This window comes from Bufo bufo, chromosome 1 (assembly GCF_905171765.1).
Source record: "Bufo bufo chromosome 1, aBufBuf1.1, whole genome shotgun sequence".
NCBI lineage: Eukaryota > Metazoa > Chordata > Amphibia > Anura > Bufonidae > Bufo > Bufo bufo.
Window position 1 is genome coordinate 835564281 of NC_053389.1, and position 24494 is coordinate 835588774.

Here is a 24494-nt window from a genome sequence, read left to right on the forward strand (position 1 = left end):
CTCTTAGAAATAAAGGTAAAACACAATCGACTCAAATTTACCATTAACATGAAGTGCAATGTGTCACGAATAAACAGTCGCAGAGCGGCTCGGATACGTAAAAGTGTTCCAAAGTTATTACCACACAAAGTGACACGGGCCGGTCAGGAAGTGGTTAACAGCAATACCGGACACAGCCTGAGGACAGCGGGGGCGCTGCTTCTGGACATCCAGGACCATCTCTCGCGCGAGGGCCGCCTGTCCAGAGTGAACGCAGCCTTACAGCCGCCAGATATTAGGACAGACTTCGGCCTCAGGAGCAGCGCTCCTTAGTACTGAGGGCAGCGAACGGCGACGACCCCGGGACCGCGCTCATCAAACGACAACAATCTCTTTTTAGTTTTTTTTATTTCAAAGAAAATATTTACAAAGCAAAAAAAAACTAAAACCCCCAAAAACACTTTTGTTGACCTCCACGAAGCCACTCTGCGTCCAGGAGCGGCCATGTTAGATCAGGGACCCCCAGGTCGCAGCTTCATAGACGGGGGGGGCCCCCAGAGGCCACGTTCACTGACAGCCACCATCTTACATCCAAGACTTAAAAACAAAAATTTAAAATCCCCAAAGGTTAAAACAAGTTCAGTAAAATGATAAGATCCGGAGTCTCGGCAGCGTCCGCGTGAAGAACGGTCAACGGCCGCCGCCAGGAAACCCCGGAGGAGAGGGAGGCGCGGGCTCCGGGGGGCCCCACAGCGTTTACTGGGCGCCGTCCTCTTGTTTTAAACGTTTCTTGGCTCGGATCTCGTTCATGGCCTCCTCGATGGATCGCGTGTCCCGCTTATTGGCGACAGGAACTGAGGGGCGAGAAGTCACAATTACCAAAACATCACCCCCCCCCCCCCCCCCCCCATCAATCCTGAAACAGATCCACTGGTTATGCCTAGGGAGGGGGTGGAGCATAACAGGAATCTCAGTCAAGCCCCGCCCCCCCAGACCTAACGAGTGGATCAGCGCTGCCTGCAGGTTCTTACCGCAGCCGTAGGCCTTGTTGGCCTGCAGGGTGTGGGCGGCGTCCTTGGCGGCCATCTTCCCGATCAGGTGACTGTACTTATCTTTGTAGTCACTGTTGGGGTTGACATTGGACGGCGCCTTCATTGCGTCCTCCTCCTCCCTCTGTGCCAACTCCTGTCAGAACATGGACTCATTATATACACAGTGGTTGCCCCTAGCAACCAGAAGGCAGCATTCAGATTGGCCTCTCCGGGTCACATGCTGGGACCTCACCTTCAGCCTCCTCTTCTCCTCGGCCTTCACCGGGTCCCACTCCTCCCCGCGGCGGTACGCCTCCAGCTCCTCGTCACACGGGGCAAACTCCTAAAAACAGAGCGTCGTCAGACACTACTCCACCAGCAGGACAACTACAACCCCCAGCAGAGCACACTCCACCTTCTTAAAGATCATGACGTATCTGCTCTCCTCATCCTCCCCGAATGAAAACGACGTCAGGCCGGCGACCTCCACCACGTCGTGTCTGCAAGAGGAGGCGTCAGAGACATCACGAAGGGCGTAAGAGACAGAGAGAGGGCGAGAAACGGGCGACAATACTCACAGAATGCTGCGCTCAATCTTACTCATCGGCTGATACTTCTTCTTCGTCTGCGAGCTGTCCTGAATGAAGTCCGAGACCTGCTTCTCCATCTACAGGGCAGAAAGCAACAGGTTACCCCACAGGGGGAGGGGCCGGCTCAGAGCTCTCTTCTGTCTGTATCACCCTGCAGGGGGAGGGGCAGGCTCATAGCTCTCCTCTGTCTGTATCACCCTGCAGGAGGAGGGGCAGGCTCATAGCTCTCTTCTGTCTGTATCACCCTGCAGGAGGAGGGGCATGCTCATAGCTCTCTTCTGTCTGTATCACCCTGCAGGAGGAGGGGCAGGCTCATAGCTCTCTTCTGTCTGTATCACCCTGCAGGGGGAGGGGCAGGCTCAGAGCTCTCTTCTGTCTGTATCACCCTGCAGGAGGAAGGGCAGGCTCATAGCTCTCTTCTGTCTGTATCACCCTGCAGGGGGCGGGGCAGGCTCATAGCTCTCTTCTGTCTGTATCACCCTGCAGGAGGAGGGGCCGGCTCAGAGCTCTCTTCTGTCTGTATCACCCTGCAGGGGGCGGGGCAGGCTCATAGCTCTCTACTGTCTGTATCACCCTGCAGGAGGAGGGGCAGGCTCAGAGCTCTCCTCTGTCTGTATCACCCTGCAGGAGGAGGGGCAGGCTCATAGCTCTCCTCTGTCTGTATCACCCTGCAGGGGGAGGGGCAGGCTCATAGCTCTCTTCTGTCTGTATCACCCTGCAGGGGGAGGGGCAGGCTCAGAGCTCTCTTCTGTCTGTATCACCCTGCAGGGGGAGGGGCAGGCTCATAGCTCTCTACTGTCTGTATCACCCTGCAGGAGGAGGGGCAGGCTCATAGCTCTCTTCTGTCTGTATCACCCTGCAGGAGGAGGGGCAGGCTCATAGCTCTCTTCTGTCTGTATCACCCTGCAGGAGGAGGGGCAGGCTCATAGCTCTCTTCTGTCTGTATCACCCTGCAGGGGGAGGGGCAGGCTCATAGCTCTCTTCTGTCTGTATCACCCTGCAGGGGGAGGGGCAGGCTCATAGCTCTCATCTGTCTGTATCACCCTGCAGGGGGAGGGGCCAGCTCATAGCTCTCTTCTGTCTATCACCCTGCAGGCTCATAGCTCTCTTCTGTCTGTATCACCCTGCAGGAGGAGGGGCGGGCTCAGAGCTCTCTACTGTCTGTATCACCCTGCAGGAGGAGGGGCAGGCTCATAGCTCTCTTCTGTCTGTATCACCCTGCAGGAGGAGGGGCAGGCTCATAGCTCTCTTCTGTCTTTATCACCCTGCAGGAGGAGGGGCAGGCTCATAGCTCTCTTCTGTCTGTATCACCCTGCAGGAGGAGGGGCAGGCTCATAGCTCTTCTGTCTGTATCACCCTGCAGGGGGAGGGGCCAGCTCAGAGCTCTCTACTGTCTGTATCACCCTGCAGGAGGAGGGGCAGGCTCATAGCTCTCTTCTGTCTGTATCACCCTGCAGGAGGAGGGGCAGGCTCATAGCTCTCTTCTGTCTGTATCACCCTGCAGGGGGAGGGGCAGGCTCATAGCTCTCCTCTGTCTGTATCACCCTGCAGGAGGAGGGGCAGGCTCATAGCTCTCTTCTGTCTGTATCACCCTGCAGGAGGAGGGGCAGGCTCAGAGCTCTCTTCTGTCTGTATCACCCTGCAGGAGGAGGGGCAGGCTCATAGCTCTCCTCTATCTGTATCACCCTGCAGGAGGAGGGGCAGGCTCATAACTCTCTTCTGTCTGTATCACCCTGCAGGAGGAGGGGCAGGCTCATAGCTCTCTTCTGTCTGTATCACCCTGCAGGAGGAGGGGCAGGCTCATAGCTCTCTTCTGTCTGTATCACCCTGCAGGAGGAGGGGCAGGCTCATAGCTCTCTTCTGTCTGTATCACCCTGCAGGAGGAGGGGCAGCCTCATAGCTCTCTTCTGTCTGTATCACCCTGCAGGAGGAGGGGCAGGCTCATAGCTCTCTTCTGTCTGTATCACCCTGCAGGAGGAGGGGCAGGCTCATAGCTCTCTTCTGTCTGTATCACCCTGCAGGAGGAGGGGCCGGCTCATAGCTCTCTTCTGTCTGTATCACCCTGCAGGAGGAGGGGCAGGCTCATAGCTCTCTTCTGTCTGTATCACCCTGCAGGAGGAGGGTCAGGCTCATAGCTCTCTTCTGTCTGTATCACCCTGCAGGAGGAGGGGCAGGCTCGTAGCTCTCTTCTGTCTGTATCACCCTACAGGAGGAGGGGCGGGCTCATAGCTCTCTTCTGTCTGTATCACCCTGCAGGAGGAGGGGCAGGCTCATAGCTCTCTTCTGTCTGTATCACCCTGCAGGAGGAGGGGCAGGCTCATAGCTCTCTTCTGTCTGTATCGCCCTGCAGGAGGAGGGGCAGGCTCATAGCTCTCTTCTGTCTGTATCACCCTGCAGGGGGAGGGGCAGGCTCATAGCTCTCTTCTGTCTGTATCACCCTGCAGGAGGAGGGGCAGGCTCATAGCTCTCTTCTGTCTGTATCGCCCTGCAGGAGGAGGGGCAGGCTCATAGCTCTCTTCTGTCTGTATCACCCTGCAGGAGGAGGGGCGGGCTCATAGCTCTCTTCTGTCTGTATCACCCTGCAGGAGGAGGGGCAGGCTCATAGCTCTCTTCTGTCTATATCACCCTGCAGGAGGAGGGGCAGGCTCATAGCTCTCTTCTGTCTGTATCACCCTGCAGGAGGAGGGGCAGGCTCATAGCTCTCTTCTGTCTGTATCACCCTGCAGGAGGAGGGGCAGGCTCATAGCTCTTCTCTGTCTGTATCACCCTGCAGGAGGAGGGGCAGGCTCATAGCTCTTTTCTGTCTGTATCACCCTGCAGGGGGAGGGGCAGGCTCATAGCTCTCCTCTGTCTGTATCACCCTGCAGGGGGAGGGGCAGGCTCATAGCTCTTTTCTGTCTGTATCACCCTGCAGGGGGAGGGGCAGGCTCATAGCTCCCTTCTATAATCACCCTGCAGGGGGCGGGGCAGGCTCATAGCTCCCTTCTATATCACCCTGCAGGGGGAGGGGCAGGCTCATAGCTCCCTTCTATATCACCCTGCAGGGGGCGGGGAAGGCTCATAGCTCCCTTCTACATCACCCTGCAGGGGGCGGGCTCAGCGTCTCACCTTTTTTCGGAACTCCACCTTCTGCCGCTTCTCGTGCTCTTGCATCTTCTTCAGTCGGGCCGCTTGCTCTGAAAGGAAGGAGAAGGTGCTATTATTTCCCGCTGATACCAGGACGCTGGGTTTTCTGGGTGTGAACAGCGCTCGCCCTCACTTCTGACACACTCTGCGGCTCTGTCCACTCAATGATGGGAGTTGCAGTACCGGGCTCCGTCCAGGCGCAGCGGGCTCTTCTGTCATGTCAGTGATGGGGACATCCTACTCTGTGGGGGGCAATATTGGTGTCAGGGGGGCACAGAGGACTGGAGGGGCTTGACCAGGGTCAGAGGACTGACACCTTACATTTCTCAAGGTCAGGTGCCATTTGTATGGGACCCTGAACACTACAAGTCCCAGCAGACCATACACGTTCATTATAAGCCTGGGATACAGACACAGATGCAGGCGGATGGACGGCCCCTCTAATTACCACCGACTGACGAGAAGCAGCCACTGGAACACGTGACACCCTAAGAGGCGGGGCAAACAAAATACAAGAGGGCTCGAACTGCGAATGAGGAAACAGGACACGACCTCGATGGACCAATCACAATGCAGCTGCGACACAAGCAGGACATTAAAACAGCCAATCAGCTCACACTCAGCCAAAAGCAGAGTAAGAACACGCCCAATCGCGCACAGGACCAATAGTAACACAGCTTCTACGTGAGCTCCTCGCCGATTGGTCATTGATATCTTGACTGACACACTGACAGACCAATGAAACTGCGGAAATTCGCCGGTCCGGTCTCTCGGACACACAAAATGTAGCGGGCGGCTCCGAGCCGCTCCTCGGGTTAGAAGAGCTCGGTGACCGGGGTTACCGTACATACTTCACCGAACTGCGAGAGCGGACTCACCTCTGGCCTTCCGCCTACTCTCCTGGTCCCCGACCTGAGGCGGCCGCTCCATGGAGCTCAGGATAGAACCGAGCAGATCCGCCATCTTGGATCCTGTGAGCGGGAGCGCGCCCGGCCTTAAACGCATGCGCGTTCTTAAAGGGGCAACACCTTGTCTGTCCCCACCTAGTGCGAAGCCGAAATAAAAGAGCAGTGTGGCCCCGGAGGAGATGGGCAGTGTGACCCCGGAGGAGATGGGCAGTGTGACCCCGGAGGAGATGGGCAGTGTGGCCCCGGAGGAGATGGGCAGTGTGGCCCCGGAGGAGATGGGCAGTGTGACCCCGGAGGAGATGGGCAGTGTGACCCCGGAGGAGATGGGCAGTGTGACCCCGGAGGAGATGGGCAGTGTGGCCCCGGAGGAGATGGGCAGTGTGACCCCGGAGGAGATGGGCAGTGTGGCCCCGGAGGAGATGGGCAGTGTGACCCCGGAGGAGATGGGCAGTGTGGCCCCGGAGGAGATGGGCAGTGTGGCCCCGGAGGAGATGGGCAGTGTGGCCCCGGAGGAGATGGGCAGTGTGACCCCGGAGGAGATGGGCAGTGTGACCCCGGAGGAGATGGGCAGTGTGACCCCGGAGGAGATGGGCAGTGTGGCCCCGGAGGAGATGGGCAGTGTGGCCCCGGAGGAGATGGGCAGTGTGGCCCCGTGTACCCCTCTAGATACCCCGCTACATACTCCAGTGTACCCCGCTACATACTCCCGTGTACCCCTCTACATACTCCAGTGTACCCCTCTACGTACTCAAGTGTACCCCTCTACGTACTCCAGTGTACCCCACTACGTACTCCAGTGTACCCCACTACGTACTCCAGTGTACCCCTCTACGTACTCCAGTGTACCCCGCTACGTACTCCAGTGTACCCCTCTACGTACTCCAGTGTACCCCTCTACGTACTCCAGTGTACCCCGCTACGTACTCCAGTGTACCCCGCTACGTACTCCCGTGTACCCCGCTACGTACTCCCGTGTACCCCTCTACGTACTCCAGTGTACCCCTCTACGTACTCCAGTGTACCCCTCTACGTACTCCAGTGTACCCCTCTACGTACTCCAGTGTACCCCTCTACGTACTCCAGTGTACGCCTCTACGTACTCCAGTGTACCCCTCTACGTACTCCAGTGTACCCCTCTACGTACTCCCGTGTACCCCTCTACGTACTCCCGTGTACCCCTCTACGTACTCCAGTGTACCCCTCTACGTACTCCAGTGTACCCCTCTACGTACTCCCGTGTACCCCTCTACGTACTCCAGTGTACCCCTCTACGTACTCCCGTGTACCCCTCTACGTACTCCAGTGTACCCCGCTACGTACTCCAGTGTACCCCGCTACGTACTCCCGTGTACCCCGCTGCGTACTCCCGTGTACCCCGCTGCGTACTCCCGTGTACCCCGCTGCGTACTCCCGTGTGCTCCTGTGTACTTCTTTATATACTGCTGTGTACCCCCTATATACTCCTTTGTATCCCTTTATATACTCCTCTATACCCCATATATACTCCTGTATTGCTCTGTATGTACTCCTGTATGTATACTACTGTTCTGTATATTCTCATACTCCTGTGTACCCCTGTCATGTATACACTTCTGTACAACCATTTATGTACTACTGTTCTGTATATACTTGTGTGGAGTATACTCAGTGTCCACCTATGTAAACTCCTGTATACCCTTATATATGCTCCTGTATATACAGTCAGGTCCATAAATATTGGGACATGGACACAATTCTAACATTTCTCGTTCAATCCATTGGGGGACACAGACCATGGGTATAGCTTAGAGATATTACTAGGAGGGACACTATGCAAAAAAAGAAGCTCCTCCTCCTCCTTGGGCTATACCCCCAGGCACCTCCAGGAGAACTTCAGTCTTTGCTTAGTGTCCGTTCAAGGAGGTTGACATTTATTCTTCTCCTGTTTGTTATTTTTTTCTGGTTTCAGATGGGGACGCAGGTCAGCATTGCGCTTTCCTGGCCCCTGTGGAGGGTCTGCCACGGTCTTCTGAAGGTTCCTGGCTACCTCCCATTCCCCCACAGAAGAAAAGTGGATCCAGGCTCGACATGTTAGCTCTGGCATCCCACCAGCTGCTGGGACACCTGCTGCCTACCCTCCACCAGAGCACTGCTCTCCTTGATTGGAGTCAGACATCTGAAGAGGTGAATCCCTGCTGGTCTGGACATCGAGGGAGCATGCTGTGCAGATAAGTATTGCCTGCTTCAATCTCCCTCCTTCCCCCCTCCCCCCACCCCTTCATGTCGTCTGTCTGGCGCTCTGTGACCTGAGGTGAGCTAGAGAAGGACCGGCTGGGGGCATTTTTTCCCGTTGGGAGGGGGCCCCTTCTGGGGAGGGCTGGTGATTCCACTGACTCTGGGAACAGGTTGCGTCTCTCCTACCTGCCTGCAGCTCAGACTATGGCCGCATCGGCGGCAATCTTGGCACTGAAGGAGTGTATTTTATTTTATCTTATGGCCGCTGCGCTCTCTGCAGCTCCCGCCGGCCTGCTCCTCCCGATATTAACCCCCGTTGCGCCGTATCTGGCGAAGGGGTGTATTTTGAAATGCGCGCGCGCTTATTTCGCGCCGCAATGACGCGTCCAAGGGGGCGGAGCCTCGGCGTCCAGCTCTGTCTCTCCCTACGCCGGAGACTCTGCTGGATTGCGGCCGTGCAGCTCCTCAGTTCTCGGTGACCGGAGACTTCTGCTGTTGCCTGGGTGGTAGGAATTGCAGCAACCTGGTAGGAAATCTTTTTTGGAATACCATCATGCCTAAACCTGGGGCCCCTAAGCCTTCCAAGGCTTCCTCTCAGGCTCCACTGGAGTCATGTAAAATATGCCTTAGGCCTTTTTCTGTCACTGGTTCCTGTGACTCATGCCCTGCTCCTGGACAGGATCAGCCTCCTTCTCTTGCTCAGCCCGGTCCTCCCTCTGCCCCTGCGGATCCAGCGGTACCCGCCTGGGCCTCCGCCATGTCTAATGCGGCAGCTGATCTGGCCTTAGTTGCCAAGGCAGCCATGTCCTTCATGGAGCGCATGTCGGCTACTACTCCAGTGGCATCCACCACTCCATCCCCTCTCAGTGACTCTCACAGAGGGCGTCTGACTTCTAAAAGGCAGCGTGAGCGGCAGCATTCCTCCTCGGATAACTCCGCTTCTCCCCCTCGCCTTGAGGCATGCCCGGTTGACTCTCCCCCTCGCAGGGAGCGCAAATCCGATGGGGAATTGTCCGGATCGGACGAAGTCACGGAGCGGGAACCCCTGCCTAAGCTTTCCACCATGGTAACCGAGTTGGTGGCAGCTGTCCGTGACACTTTTAATATACAAGGGGATTCTCCTCCCTCCACTAGTCGGGAGTTCTCCCTTTTTCCACCCAAGAAACAGGAGTCCGCCGTGTTCCCTATTCATGAGGAATTCACTGCGGTCCTATCAAAAGCTTGGGATCGACCTAATCAAAATTTTTCGGCCACCAAGCGTATGGATACGCTTTATCCTTTTCCAGCTGACACAGTGGAAAAGTGGACTTCTTCCCCTAAGGTAGATCCTCCGGTGGCCAGGTTAGCCAAGAACACGGCCCTTCCCGTCCTAGACGGTTCCTCTCTGCAGGATGCGGTGGACAGACGTTTGGATTCACTTTCCAAGTCCATCTTCTCGCTGGCGGGCGCTTCCCTGCGACCGGCCTTTGCGTCGGCTTGGGTCGCCAGAGCCCTTACAACGTGGTTGCAGCGCCACCACCAGGATCTGTCAGAGCAGGACGCCTCTGCAGATACTCTGGATTTTATCATCCAGATGTCTAAAGCGTCTAAATATCTCTGTGAGGCTTCAATGGACATCGGCTCCCTCTTTGCCCGTATTTCGGCCCTCTCTGTCATTCAGCGCAGGGAGGTCTGGCTGAAGGTGTGGGATGCTGATGCCTCATCCAAGCGTTCCCTCGCTAACCTTCCCTTTGAAGGGTCCAGGCTCTTTGGGGCTCAACTAGATGAATTCATTTCTGCCGCAACAGGGGGCAAGAGCACTCATCTACCCCAGCCCAGGACCAAGCGTCCCTTTCGGTCTCGGCCTTCAGGTTTCCGGGGCCAGTCCTTTCGTCGCTTCTCCACTGCCAGGACGCCGTCGTCCTCATCAGCAGGGGGATCCCAGGACTCCCGCAAGAAGCCTTTCTTCAAGCCCCAGCCCTCTTGGCGGCCTCGGGCGCAGTCAGCCCGTCCTCCTGCTCCCAAGCAACCCTCCGCATGAAGGAGTGCCCCCATCCCTCGTGGTGGGGGGCCGTCTGCTCTCCTTTCAACAGGTCTGGAGGGCTCACGTTCAGGACGCCTGGGCTCTGGAAGTGGTGACGTCCGGCTACAAGTTGGAGTTCGCGTCCAGCCCGCCGGAACGTTTTTTCCCTTCTCGCGTTCCGGGGGATCCAGCCAGGGCCTCGGACCTCTTTTTTGCGGTCTCCTCTCTTCTGGACCGTGGTGTCATTTCCCCCGTTCCCCCAGAAGAGCAAGGGACAGGTTTTTACTCAAACCTGTTGGTTGTTCCAAAGAAAGAGGGGTCAGTGCGTCCAATCTTGGATCTAAAACTTCTCAACAAGTTTCTACGGGTGCGGAAGTTTCGCATGGAGTCCCTTCGCTCCGTTATTGCTTCTCTGCTTCCAGGAGAATTTCTCGCGTCTGTGGACATTCAAGACGCCTACTTGCACGTCCCTATTGCAGAGTCCCACCATCGCTTTCTGCGCTTTGCCATAGGGGGGCGTCATTACCAGTTCGTCGCCCTACCTTTTGGGTTGGCAACCGCCTCTCGAGTTTTTACGAAGATTCTGGCGCCTCTCATGGCGCTTCTTCGCACCAGGGGCATCTCTTTGTTACCATACCTAGACGACATCTTGATAAAAGCTCCGTCTCTTCCACAGGCCGAGGACAGCGTCCGAATCACGGTTCAATCCCTGGAACGGTTCGGATGGCTGATCAATCTCCCCAAGTCCTCTCTGCACCCCTCCCAGAGACTCTCGTTCCTGGGGATGATCTTGGACACCTCGATTTCTCGGGTGTTTCTTCCAGATTCCAAGGCTTCCCAGATTCGTCTGGCAGTGGTGCTCCTTCTACGCTCTCCACGTCCCACCATTCGGGAGTGCATGCGGGTGCTGGGCCTTATGGTCTCCTCTTTCGAGGCGATTCCGTACGCCCAATTTCACACTCGTCCGCTACAACAGGTGATCCTTGCCCTCTGGAACAAGAACCCTCGGGGTCTAGACACTCCTGTTCGTCTGTCCCGGCAAGTTCGAGCGTCTCTCCCTTGGTGGCAGTCTCCCCTGAACCTATCGTCAGGAAAGTCCTTCCTTCCGTTCTCCTGGACGATAGTCACCACCGACGCCAGCCTCATCGGTTGGGGAGGTGTTCTCCGGAACCTCACAGTTCAGGGTGTCTGGTCGACGGAGGAATCCCGTCTCCCTATAAACGTTTTGGAATTGAGGGCGATTTTCCACTCCCTCTCCCATTGGACTCCTCTCCTTGCGACTCGCCCAGTGCGGGTTCAGTCGGACAATGCCACGGCTGTGGCTTATGTCAACCATCAGGGCGGGACTCGCAGTCGGGCAGTAATGCGGGAAGTAGCGAGGATCCTCTTATGGGCGGAGTCTCATGTTCCAGTATTGTCGGCAGTGTACATCCCGGGAGTCGACAATTGGACGGCGGATTTTCTGAGTCGCACCAAGGTGGATCCGGGAGAGTGGTCTCTCCATCCGGAGGTGTTCGAGGACATCTGCCACCGATGGGGCCGTCCGGACGTAGATTTGATGGCTTCCCGGCTCAACCACAAGGTGCCGGTGTATCTTGCCCGCGCTCGAGACCCACGGGCGGGCGGGGTGGACGCGCTGGTATTTCCATGGCAGCAGTTCAGCCTCCTTTACGTCTTCCCTCCGATTCCTCTGTTGCCGAAGGTGCTGCGCAAGATCGAGGCGGAGGGGATACCAACCATTCTCGTCGCTCCGGATTGGCCTCGCCGCGCCTGGTTCTCCAGCGTCGCTCGTATGTTGGCGGACGTTCCGTGGCCTCTGCCCGACAGAGAGGATCTCTTGTCTCAGGGGCCGCTCTTCCACCAGAATTCACGGCAGCTGCGTTTAACGGTGTGGCTGTTGAGACCGCCATCCTGAGGAAGAGAGGCTTCTCTGATGCGGTGGTGAGAACCATGATCAGGGCTCAGAAGCCGACTTCTTCACGAATCTATTATCGCACCTGGAAGGCCTCCTGTTTTTTTGTGAGAAATCGGGCTACTCGCCCCTACGTTTCTCTGTCCCAGTGGTGCTGTCCTTTCTCCAGTCCGGCCTCGACATGGGTCTGTCGCTCAGTTCTTTGAGGGGTCAGGTTTCTGCTTTGGCTATCTTTTTTCAGAGGTCCATTGCCTTTTTGAGACCTGTAAAAACCTTCCTGCAGGGGGTGGCGCATTCTGTTCCCCCGTATGTGCCTCCCTTGCCCCCCTGGGATCTCAACTTGGTTCTGCGCGCCCTTCAGGCGGCGCCTTTTGAACCTCTGAGGGAGGTCTCTCTGGTTTTACTCACCTGGAAGGTAGTTTTTCTGGTGGCCATAACCTCCATCAGGCGAGTTTCGGAGCTGGCTGCACTTTCCTGCCGGGAACCTTTTCTGGTCTTTCACCAGGATAAGGTGGTGCTCAGACCGGTGCCTTCTTTTTTGCCCAAGGTGGTTTCTCCCTTCCACCTTAACGAGGATCTTGTCCTGCCCTCTTTTTGTCCTTCTCTGGCGAACCCCAAGGAATGCGCTCTCCACTCCCTGGACGTCGTCAGGGCCCTGAAGGTGTACCTGGGGGCTACCGCTTCCTTCCGGCGTTCAGACTCTCTCTTTGTGATTCCTGAAGGGTCCCGTAAGGGCCTGGCGGCTTCCAAGGTCACCGTGGCGCGGTGGATCCGTTCCGCTATTGCTGCGGCATATCGCGCTCGTGGCCATGTTCCGCCGTCGCGGATTACCGCTCACTCCACAAGGGCAGTGGGAGCTTCCTGGGCTAGACGCAATCGCGCATCCGTTTCCCAGTTGTGTAAGGCGGCCACTTGGTCGTCCTTACATACTTTCACAAAGTTTTATCAGTTACACTCTCTGGCCTCGGCTGATGCTGCTCTTGGGCGCAGGGTATTGCAGGCTGTGGTTCCGGTTTGACTACTGGACGTTTATTCCTGGCGGTGTTGGATTTGTTCTTTTTTCCCACCCCATGGACTGCTTTGGGACGTCCCATGGTCTGTGTCCCCCAATGGAATGAACGAGAAAAGGAGATTTTTGTGAAACTCACCTGTAAAATCTTTTTCTCGTAATTTCCATTGGGGGACACAGCTCCCGCCCCTTTTTTGGTTTACGCCTTATGGTGTGCTGTGTGATGGTTTCCATAGTGTTTTGTTTCCGTTCTCCTTCTCCTACTGCTTTTGCAACGACTGAAGTTCTCCTGGAGGTGCCTGGGGGTATAGCCCGAGGAGGAGGAGCTTCTTTTTTTGCATAGTGTCCCTCCTAGTAATATCTCGAAGCTATACCCATGGTCTGTGTCCCCCAATGGAAATTACGAGAAAAAGATTTTACAGGTGAGTTTCACAAAAATCTCCTTTTTTGGCTCTATACACCACCACAATGGATGTGAAATGAAACGGACAAGATGTGCTTTACCTGCAGACTGTCTGCTGTAATCTGAGGTATTTACATCCAAATCAGGTGAACGGTGCAGGAATTACAACAGTTTGCATATGAGCCTCCCACTTGTTAAGGAACCAAAAGTAATGGGACATAATAATAATCATAAATCAAACTTTCACTTTTTAATACTTGGTTGCAAATCCTTTGCAGTCAATTACAGCCTGAAGTCTGGAACGCATAGACATCACCAGACGCTGGGTCTCATCCCTGGTGATGCTCTGCCAGGCCTCTACTGCCACTGTCTTCAGGTCCTGCTTGTTCTTGGGGCATTTTCCCTTCAGTTTTGTCTTCACCAAGTGAAATGCTCAATCGGATTCAGGTCCGGGGATTGACTCGGCCATTGCAGAACATTCCACTTCTTTCCCTTAAAAAACTCTTTGGTTGCTTTTGCAGTATGCTTTGGGCCATTGTCCATCTGCACTGTGAAGCGCCGTCCAATGAGTTCTGAAGCATTTGGCTGAATATGAGCAGATAATATTGCCCGAAACACTTCAGAATTCATCCTGCTGCTTTTGTCAGCAGTCACATCATCAATAAATACAAGAGAAGCAGTTCAATTGGCAGCCATACATGCCCACGCCATGACACTACCACCACCGTGCTTCACTGATGAGGTGGTATGCTTAGGATCATGAGCAGCTCCTTTCCTTCTCCATACTCTTCTCTTCCCATCACTCTGGTACAAGTTTATCTTGGTCTCATCTGTCCATAGGATGTTGTTCCAGAACTGTGAAGGCTTTTTTAGATGCCGTTTGGCAAACTCTAATCTGGCCTTCCTGTTTTTGAGGCTCACCAATGGTTTACATCTTGTGGTGAACCCTCTGTATTCACTCTGGTGAAGTCTTCTCTTGATTGTTGACTTTGACACACATACACCTACCTCCTGGACAGTGTTCTTGATCTGGCCAACTGTTGTGAAGGGTGTTTTCTTCACCAGGGAAAGAATTCTTCGTTCATCCACCACAGTTGTTTTCCGTGGTCTTCCGGGTCTTTTGGTGTTGCTGAGCTCAGCGGTGCGTTCCTTCTATTTAAGAATGTTCCAAACAGTTGTTTTGGCCAGGCCTAATGTTTTTGCTATCTCTCTGATGGGTTTGTTGTGTTTTTTTCAGCCTAATGATGGCATCACTGATGGTGACAGCTCTTTGGATCTCATCTTGAGAGTTGACAGCAACAGATTCCAAATGCAAATAGCAGACTGGAAATAACCTCTGGACCTTGTATCTGCTCATTGTAATTGGGATAATGAGGGAATAACACACACCCGGCCATGGAACAGCTGAGAAGACAATTGTCCCATTACTTTTGGTTCCTTAACAAGTGGGAGGCACATATGCAAACTGCTGTAATTCCTGCACCGTTCACCTGATTTGGATGTAAATATCCTCAAATTACAGCTGACAGTCTGCAGGTAAAGCACATCTTGTTTGTTTCATTTCAAATCCATTGTGGTGGTGTATAGAGCCAAAAATGATAGAATTGTGTCCATGTCCCAATATTTATGGACCTGACTGTATTCTTGTATACCTCTGTACATACTGCTGTATATTGCCATATATCATTGTGTACTCCTGTGTATACACCTGTGCACTGCCGTATATTGTTGTGTACTCCTGTGTACTGCCAAATATCGTCGTGTACTCCTGTGTACTGCCGTATATCGTCGCGTACTTCTGATACACCGCCGTGTATCGTCGCGTACTCCTGATACACCGCCGTGTATCGTCGCGTACTCCTGATACACCGCCGTGTATCGTCGCGTACTCCTGATACACCGCCGTGTATCGTCGCGTACTCCTGTGCACCGCCGTGTATCGTCGCGTACTCCTGTGCACCGCCGTGTATCGTCGCGTACTCCTGTGCACCGCCGTGTACTCCTGTGCACCGCTGTGCACCGCCGTGTACTCCTGTGCACCGCCGTCTATCGTCGTGTACTCCTGTGCACCGCCGTCTATCGTCGTGTACTCCTGTGCACCGCCGTCTATCGTCGTGTACTCCTGTGCACCGCCGTCTATCGTCGTGTACTCCTGTGCACCGCCGTCTATCGTCGTGTACTCCTGATACACCGCCACGTCCTTGTCTTGGTTCCATTATTTCCCCCCAGACAGAGTTATTTCAGAGAACCTGACCCAGGACACCCATCATGGAGGCATCACTGGTACTACAACCTTCACTCTCCTTTTGCGGGCCCTAACAACACCTTGAGAGCCATAACTTTTTTATATTTTTGCTGAAGTAGCCGTGTGAGGGCTTTTTTGTGGGGTGAATTATTCATTGCTGGGCAGCACGGTGGCTCAGTGGTCAGCGCTGGGGTCCTGGGTTTGAATCCTACCAAGGACAATATCTGCATGGAGTTTGTATGTTCTCCCCGTGTTTGCGTGGGTCCTCCGGGTTCTCTGGTTTCCTACACACTCCAAAAACAGACTGATAGGGACCTTAGATTGTGAGCCCCATGGATGATAATGTCTGCGAAGTGCTGCCGAATATAGTAGTGCTATAGAAGTGCATAACATAAATAAATAATTGCTATCATTTTGTGGTATACATGACATGACAGTTTGTGAAGCAGGAACAACAAAACGAGAAAAAACAAACAGCATTTCTGGGGGATAAATAACGTAAAATGTTATATATATAATTTAAAAATTTTTTTTTTTTTTACTTCGAACATTTTATTTACTGAGACGGCAGATTGATGGCCTTGTTTGGCCCCAGCAGCCAGAGCCGCATGTGTACATCATCTGGATGACTGGAAGAAGGCGGCCTGGTCTGATGAATCACATTACATCACGTGGACGGCCGGGTGTGTGTGCATCACTTACCTGAGAAGAGATGGTACCAGGTGCACTATGGGAAGAAGACACCTGGTCTGATGAATCACATTACATCACGTGGATGGCCGGGTGTGTGTGCATCACTTACCTGAGAAGAGATGGTACCAGGTGCACTATGGGAAGAAGACACCTGGTCTGATGAATCACATTACATCACGTGGACGGCCGGGTGTGTGTGCATCACGTACCTGAGAAGAGATGGTACCAGGTGCACTATGGGATGAAGACACCTGGTCTGATGAATCACATTACATCACGTGGACGGCCGGGTGTGTGTGCATCACGTACCTGAGAAGAGATGGTACCAGGTGCACTATGGGAAGAAGACACCTGGTCTGATGAATCACATTACATCACGTGGACGGCCGGGTGTGTGTGCATCATGTACCTGAGAAGAGATGGTACCAGGTGCACAATGGGAAGAAGACACCTGGTCTGATGAATCACATTACATCACGTGGACGGCCGGGTGTGTGTGTGCATCACTTACCTGAGAAGAGATGGTACCAGGTGCACTATGGGAAGAAGACACCTGGTCTGATGAATCACATTACATCACGTGGACGGCCGGGTGTGTGTGCGTCACTTACCTGAGAAGAGATGGTACCAGGTGCACTATGGGAAGAAGGCCGTCTGGTCTGATGAATCACATTACATCACGTGGACGGCCGGGTGTGTATGCATCACGTACCTGAGAAGAGATGGTACCAGGTGCACTATGGGAAGAAGGCCGTCTGGTCTGATGAATCGCATTACATTTAGCTCTGTATATACAAAAGAAGAGAAAGGAGCTGATATCTGTGTTGCTGGGGCTGTTAGTACGTCCAGTGATATACCCAATTTGCTAACTGTAGATATAGTCCAAGAGAAGTTAAATAGGGTAAATGTGAACAAGGCTCCAGGTCCAGATGGATTACACCCGAGTACTTAAAGAGTTCAGTTCAGTCATTGCTGTGTACTTGTTTATAATGTTTAAAGATTCTCCAGGTACTGGTACAGAGCCAAGTGATTGGCGCAAGGCAAATGTGGTGCCAATATTCAAAAAAGGATCTAGGTCCTCCACAGGTATAGACCAGTTAGTTTAACTTCTGTTGTGGGAAAAATGTTTGAAGTACTCTTAAGGGACTATATACAGGAGTATGTGACTGCAAGTAATATCATAAGTGATAACCAACATGGATTTATCAAGGAGAGAAGTTGTCAGACTAACCTGATTTGTTTTTATGAGGTAAGTAGTAGCCTGGAAAGAGGGGCGGCTGTGGATGTAGTGAGGTAAGTAGTAGCCTGGACAGAGGGGTGGATGTAGTGAGGTGAGTAGTAGCCTGGACAGAGGGGTGGATGTAGTGAGGTGAGTAGTAGCCTGGACAGAGGGGTAAATGTAGTGAGGTGAGTAGAAGCCTGGACACAGGGGCGGCTGTGGATGTAGTGAGGTGAGTAGAAGCCTGGACAGAGGGGCGGCTGTGGATGTAGTGAGGTGAGTAGTAGCCTGGACAGAGGGGCAGCTGTGGATGTAGTGAGGTGAGTAGAAGCCTGGACAGAGGGGCGGCTGTGGATGTAGTGAGGTGAGTAGAAGCCTGGACAGAGGGGCGGCTGTGGATGTAGTGAGGTGAGTAGTAGCCTGGACAAGGGGCGGCTGTGGATGTAGTGAGGTGAGTAGAAGCCTGGACAGAGGGGCGGCTGTGGATGTAGTGAGGTGAGTAGTAGCCTGGACAAGGGGCGGCTGTGGATGTAGTGAGGTGAGTAGAAGCCTGGACAGAGGGGCGGCTGTGGATGTAGTGAGGTGAGTAGTTGCCTGGACAGAAGGGCGGCTGTGGATGTAGTGTGGTGAGTAGAAGCCTGGACAGAGGGGCAGCTGTGGATGTAGTGAGGTGAGTAGAAGCCTGGACAGATGGACGGCTATGGATGTAGTGAGGTGAGTAATAGCCTGGACAAGGGGCGGCTGTGGATGCAGTGAGGTGAGTAGTAGCCTGGACAGAGGGGTGGATGTAGTGAGGTGAGTAGTAGCCTGGACAGAGGCGGGGCTGTGGATGCAGTGAGGTGAGTAGTAGCCTGGACAGAGGGGTGGATGTAGTGAGGTGAGTAGTAGCCTGGACAGAGGCGGGGCTGTGGATGCAGTGAGGTGAGTAGTAGCCTGGACAGAGGGGTGGATGTAGTGAGGTGAGTAGTAGCCTGGACAGAGGCGGGGCTGTGGATGTAGTGAGGTGAGTAGTAGCCTGGACAGAGGGGCGGCTGTGGATGTAGTGAGGTGAGTAGTAGCCTGGACAGAGGGGTGGATGTAGTGAGGTGAGTAGTAGCCTGGACAGAGGGGCGGCTGTGGATGTAGTGAGGTGAGTAGTAGCCTGGACAGAGGGGTGGATGTAATGAGGTGAGTAGAAGCCTGGACAGAGGGGCAGCTGTGGATGTAGTGAGGTGAGTAGTAGCCTGGACAGAGGGGCGGCTGTGGATGTAGTGAGGTGAGTAGTAGCCTGGACAGAGGGGCGGCTGTGGATGTAGTGAGGTGAGTAGTAGCCTGGACAGAGGGGCGGCTGTGGATGTAGTGAGGTGAGTAGTAGCCTGGACAGAGGGGCGGCTGTGGATGTAGTGAGGTGAGTAGTAACCTGGACAGAGGGGCGGCTGTGGATGTAGTGAGGTGAGTAGTAACCTGGACAGAGGGGCGGCTGTGGATGTAGTGAGGTGAGTAGTAGCCTGGACAGAGGGGCGGCTGTGGATGTAGTGTTTCTGGATTTTGCTGAGGCTTTTGATACTGTCCCTCATAGATGTTTAATAGGTAAAGTGAGGTCTATAGGCTTGGAAAGTATAGTCTGTAATTGGATTGAAAACTGTGAAGGAACGTGTCCAGAGAGTTGTGGTCAATGGTTCCTATTCAGAATAGTCCCAGGTTATAAGTGGTGACCCCAAGGTTTAGGGCTGGGCCCTTTTTATTATTTAATTTATTTATTTATTAATGATATCGAAGACAGGATTAATGGTACCATATCTATTTCTGCAGATGACACTAAGCTGTGTAGTACTGTACAGTCTATGGAAGATGTCCATAAACTACAAGCTGACCGGGACGCTCTGAGTGATTGGGCATCAACTTGCCAAATGAGGTTCAATGTGGACAAATGTAAAGTTCTGCATCTTGGTAGTAATAATCTCTGTGCTTCATGTCCTACCTAGGGGATGTAACACTGGGGGAGTCACCTATAGAGAAGGATTTGGGTGTCCTTGTAGATTAAATAACCGCATACAATGTCAATCAGCTGCTTTAAAGGCGATCAGGATATTGTCATGCATTAAACGAGGCATGGACTCGCGGGGCAGGGATGTAATATTACCACTTTACAAAGAGTTGGTGCGGCCTCATCTGGAATATGCAGTCCAGTTTTGGGCACCAGTCCATAGAAAGGATGCACTGCAGCTGGAGAGAGTACAGAGGAGAGCGACTAAACTGATAAGGTGCCTAGACGGTCTGAGTTATGAGGAAAGAACTGAATTTATTTAGTCTTGAGAAGAGACGTCTAAGGGGGAAATGATTAACCTATACAAATATATAAATGGGCCATACAAAAAATACAGAAAAAAACAGTTCCATGTAAAATTCCCTCAAAAGACAAGGGGGCGCTGCCTCCGACTGGAGAGGAAATCGTAAAGTCTCCAGAAGCGTCAAAGCTTCTTTATTGCAAGAACTGTGAATCTGTGGAATAGACTTCCTCAGGACGTGGTCACAGCAGGAACAGTGGATAGTTTTAAAAAGGGTTTCGATGAATTCTTAAAAGTAAATCATGAGAGACGTGGCCTAGCAGTCAATGGAGCAGGACGCGTGAGCGTGGCAACATTAGGGGCCCCGAGCTTATCACACCGCTCCCCCCATGAGCAAAAAGCTGCCAAAGAAGCCCCACAGGGGGCCCTACCTCCTCTGGACCATCCTCATCGAGGCACAGTCCGGGACTTTGTCCTGCGCACCGCTCTAGTCCTGGCCGCCCCTGCAAACGCGCTGCAGGGAGGAACATTAGCGCAAGGAGACGGAGTCCCTCACAGTACAGGACCCCCCAGTGCCGATTATTGAGGCCAGCCAGCCTCCAGCTTTTGCTCTGCTGCCCTGTGTTAAGCAAGCAGGTGTGGACCCACTGCGCCACTGACTGGGTATACTCTGGAGGGGTGGGACTAAGCAACTACCTGGTCTTCACTAGAGCCTCTGATGGTGAGGATAGGCTTGGGCCGTTTGGGTAGTTGCCAGGTGCCACACCAGAGCAGTCCCCGAGTCAGTGGCAGCTAACCAGGGGGTCAAAGATACCGGTGCAAGCACCGAGAAGAAATACATGGTTAAAAAGACCGAAGTCAAGGCAGGCGGCGATCAAGCAAAATAAGATAATCCCAAAAGCAACAAGAGGGAGCCCGGTGGCCGTGCCCACGGGTAGGGGCAGCGCCGACACAGATTGCTGGGTTAACACCCTGGACATGGGCCCAGAGGGAAGATCCTGCTTCTAAGATGGCGCCCACACGTGCTGGTCAGGGAAGATACCCTGACCCAATCCTGCCATCCTTCCAGTAGATGGGGACCCCCGGTTGTGGACATTATAGTGGCAGTGCCCTCTGCCCCCTCACCATCTCTGGAACTTGAGGCCAACATAGGGGCTTCCCCCTCCATGCAGCGGTACGCTGCCCCAATCCCTGCACACTCTCCATACTCTGACCACGGCACCTACAGCTGTTTCCCCCCCCCACAGACTGGGCTTCTATGTTCTCTCAGTTACCCACCAAAGGGGACTTCCAAGCTCTAGTTAGGGAGGTCACCGCAACGTGCCGCTCTGAAATCTCCGTGGTACGGCGTGTCCTACAATCTATTGCCACCCGGGTGGAGACCCTGGAGAAGGAACACGAAGTTACGCGGTCCTGTGTCTCTCAACTTCACGCATCTGTGTCCTCGCAGGTCGTGGGGCTCTGTGATTTGCAGAGTCATTTTGAGGACTTAGACAACCGTGGGAGGAGGAATAACAGAATCCATGGCCTCCCAGAGCCCCCAGGGGAGGAGGACATACAAAGAACTCTGGACGCGCTCTTCAACAAAATTATTGGGAACCCCCTATGTCATACTACTAAGCTGGACAGGGCTCATAGAGCTCTCCGACTGAAAAGGTCCACCTCTCAACCCAGGTACATTATTTGCTATGTCCATGACTTCACCCGGAAAGAAGCGATCATGACGAAAGCTAGGGACTCCTGATTTCTGGATTTTCGAGGTGCCCGAATACAGCTTTTCCAGGACTTGTCGTGGATCATGCTGAAGAAACTACGCCATCTCCGCCTACATCTGGAGACCCTGAGGGACCATCGCATCCCATACCTTTGGGGGTTCCTCTGTGCCCTAAACGCCCAGATAAACAGGCGCACAAAGGTCCTACACTGACCTCGACCCATTCTGTGCCATGCTGGACTTGCAAGTATCTGACCTTCCTGACTGAGAGATCGCCACAACATCCCTGCCCGCCCCACTTCCTTGGCAGGTGATGGGAGGTCACAAGAGACGTCGACTGCCCTCACCTGGAGTGATGTCTGCTGACCCTGAGTGTCCCCTTCAGTGAGACTGGCGCTCCCTGAACCCGGAGGAATGACCACCCATTGCTGATGGACGTGCCTATAGATTCTCCTTTGCCTTCTTGGGGCTCCAATGTTATCGCCCGCTCAGGGCCTAGAAAGTTCTAATGGTGGCATAGTCGCCGCATGTTGATTACAATTGTTTATTCCTGTTTTTGACCCATTAGTTCTGCTCAGGTCACCCCCCCCCCCCCACCTCTTGGGACGTGACTAGTTTGGTCCCCAGACAGTGGGGTTCAGTGAGTCCGCTCTGCTGGCTTTTGTCCCAGCGGGGTTGGTTCCTTTTCAGACTTGTTTGTTTCTGTGAAGTCTTGTGGTGTCTGTTTCTTCCCCCTGGAGTAGTTGCCTCCCGCTCCCCTTAGACTGCCTTCATAGCTGGTAAGACACCTTACTACTCTACTCCACCCCAATGGTTAGGTGTGTCACCTTGAACGTCAAGGGACTGGGCTCCAATGCTAAGAGGCTTATGGTGCTCCGGGAGCTCCTCAACCTGCGGGCAGATCTGGCCTTTCTTCAGAAGACCCACTTCGACAAGACTGGATCCTTAATTCTGCCAAGCACCACTACCCCCATGCCTTCCTAGCTGTTACCATACTTTTACCGGCTTCCTGTCCCATCACATTATCCTCCCACATAGACCCCGCTGGCTGCTACGTCATTTTGGAAGGGACCTATCAGGGTCCCCCTATTGTACTCTGAAATGTGTATGCCCCCAACACCTACCAGCTTCCGTTTCTGCGTCAGGTCCTCTGCAAACTCCAGGTCTGCCTCCGGCTGCATGGATCCTCGCACACTCTCCCGCATACTTGATTATCTATCCTCTTGTAAATTGCCCAGGCTCTCATCGGAGGCTGTCTCCTCCCTATACAGCCCTATATCCATTGAGGAACTAAAGGACATGATTAAAACTCTTCCCCCTGGCAAATCTCCAGGACCTGATGGGTTCACTGACCTATACTACAAAACATTTTGATTGGAACTCTACCCCCACCTCCTGACCTTACTCGACTCGTTTCTACTGGGCTCCCCAATCCCATTGTCGTCATCCATAAAACAGGTTAAGACCCCCAGGACTGTGCTAACTATAGACCGATCACCCTTCTTAATGCAAACCTTTTAAATTTTCACTCGTATCCTCGCCTGAATGTGTGGCTTCCCACCCAGGTACATAAGGACACGGTGGGGTTTATCCCCTATGGACAGGGTGGAGATAACACTCACCGGGTTATTAATTTGATTGATGTGGCGACTCGTACTACGACCCCCACAGTAATTTTGAGTATTGACGCGGAGAAGGCCTTTTACCAGCTCAACTGGTCTTTCCTATTTGAAACCCTCCAAACCTTCGGTATTGCGGGACCCTTTTTAAAAGCCATTCTCAGCCTCTACTCTTCCCCTTCGGCGCTTATCAAGTTGCCCTTCTGCTCCTGCACTCCGTTTAATATCTCTAATGGTACACGTCAGGGTTGCCCACTCTCGCCACTTATTTTTGCACTGTGTATAGAACCTCTTACAGCACACATACAACTGAACCCTGACATCCAGGGATTTAAAGTACGAGATCTCCCTCTATGCAGACGATGTCCTTCTCACCCTGACCAAACCCCACATTACACTACCTAACCTGCAAATAGCCTTATCACATTATGGTGCTCTTTCAGGATACAAGGTCAATACTTCCAAGACAGAGGCCCTACCTGTCCTTATACCCTCCCCTGACTTAGCATTGCTCCTAAGCAACTTTCCTTATCGGTGGTCGGATACCACTCTGTAGTATCTGGAGGTTTACATTACCCCTACGTATGCCTCCTTGTACTCCAGTAACTTCCCTCCCCTCTTCCATGAGCTCAAGTCCCTCCTCGCTAAATGGAAACCCCTGTACATATTACTACTAGACCGCATAGCGGAGGTGAAGATGTCCTTCCTCCCAAAATTGCTTTATTACTTTGAGACCCTCCCAGTACAAATCCCTATGTCTGAACTACGCCTCCTTCAACAGGCCATCCTCGACTACATATGGCAAGGTAAACGACACTGCATCCCCCGCAAGGTCATGTTTGCAGCCACAGATAGAGGCAACCTATCGTTCCCTAATATCATGCACTACTACTGGGCCTCTCATTTGTGTGTCATTCCATTCTGGGCCTCCCAACAGGCATACACCAAATGGGTAGAAGTCGAAAAGCTTTGGATTGCCCTGGTTCATCCGAACACCCTGCTATGGCAGCAGACCCCCGTAGTCCCCCACACCTCCCTCCCGGGGCCTATTGCCTTTACTAAACATATATGGAACACCTGCCACAGTCGATTTTCCTTAGCCTCCCAGCACTCCTCTATGATCTCTTTACTCCACAATCCAGCTATTCCCTCCAGCTTAACCGCCCCTATGGTCCAGGTCTGGTCGTTGTTAGGTCCTTTCCGCCTGGCGGAAATTGTAGACGCCTCTACTCTGATGCTTTAAATCCTTTGCACAACTTAGGGAGCAATCAAAAGTACCGACGACAGAGAGGCTCCACTACCTCCAGGTTCATCATTATGTTATCACTACTTTTGGATCGCTTAAGGTGTCACTCCCTACTCCATTCGAGCGTCTGTGCTGACTAGGTACCGGGACGAGAGGTCTGATTTCCCTTATCTATCGCCTCTTGGCTTCATCGGCGGACGGTGAGGTTTCCCACCATACATACATGGACATACATACATTTCTCGCGGCGCCTGGCAGATTGCTTGAAATAGGGCAGCCCAGTCCTCTACTTGTACCACGTATAAGGAGACCCAGTA

The 24494-nt window shown here is 53.4% G+C and overlaps 1 protein-coding gene across 1 annotated transcript; it reads right to left on the reverse strand.

The window, feature by feature from the left end:
* Positions 1-401: 401 nt before the first annotated feature.
* SPAG7 (sperm associated antigen 7) lies at positions 402-5738 on the reverse strand. Its single transcript, XM_040415315.1, has 7 exons — positions 5605-5738; positions 4709-4776; positions 1589-1677; positions 1426-1510; positions 1264-1353; positions 1011-1164; positions 402-833 (listed from the first exon to the last, which is right to left on the reverse strand). Exons 1-7 carry the CDS (start codon positions 5729-5731, stop codon positions 736-738), a joined length of 711 nt encoding a protein of 236 aa, XP_040271249.1. The 5' UTR covers positions 5732-5738; the 3' UTR covers positions 402-735.
* Positions 5739-24494: the final 18756 nt, after the last annotated feature.

What these genes read in the sequence shown, in the direction of transcription:
- SPAG7 (XM_040415315.1), bottom strand. Translation starts at nt 5,731, where the DNA reads ATGCGTTTAAGGCCGGGCGCGCTCCCGCTCACAGGATCCAAGATGGCG. An exon ending in AAGATTGAGCGCAGCATTCT is followed by an intron (nt 1,511 to 1,588) that starts GTGAGTATTGTC and finishes CTCCTCTTGCAG; the next exon opens with ACACGACGTGGTGGAGGTCG. An exon ending in CAACAAGGCCTACGGCTGCG is followed by an intron (nt 834 to 1,010) that starts GTAAGAACCTGC and finishes CTCGCCCCTCAG; the next exon opens with TTCCTGTCGCCAATAAGCGG.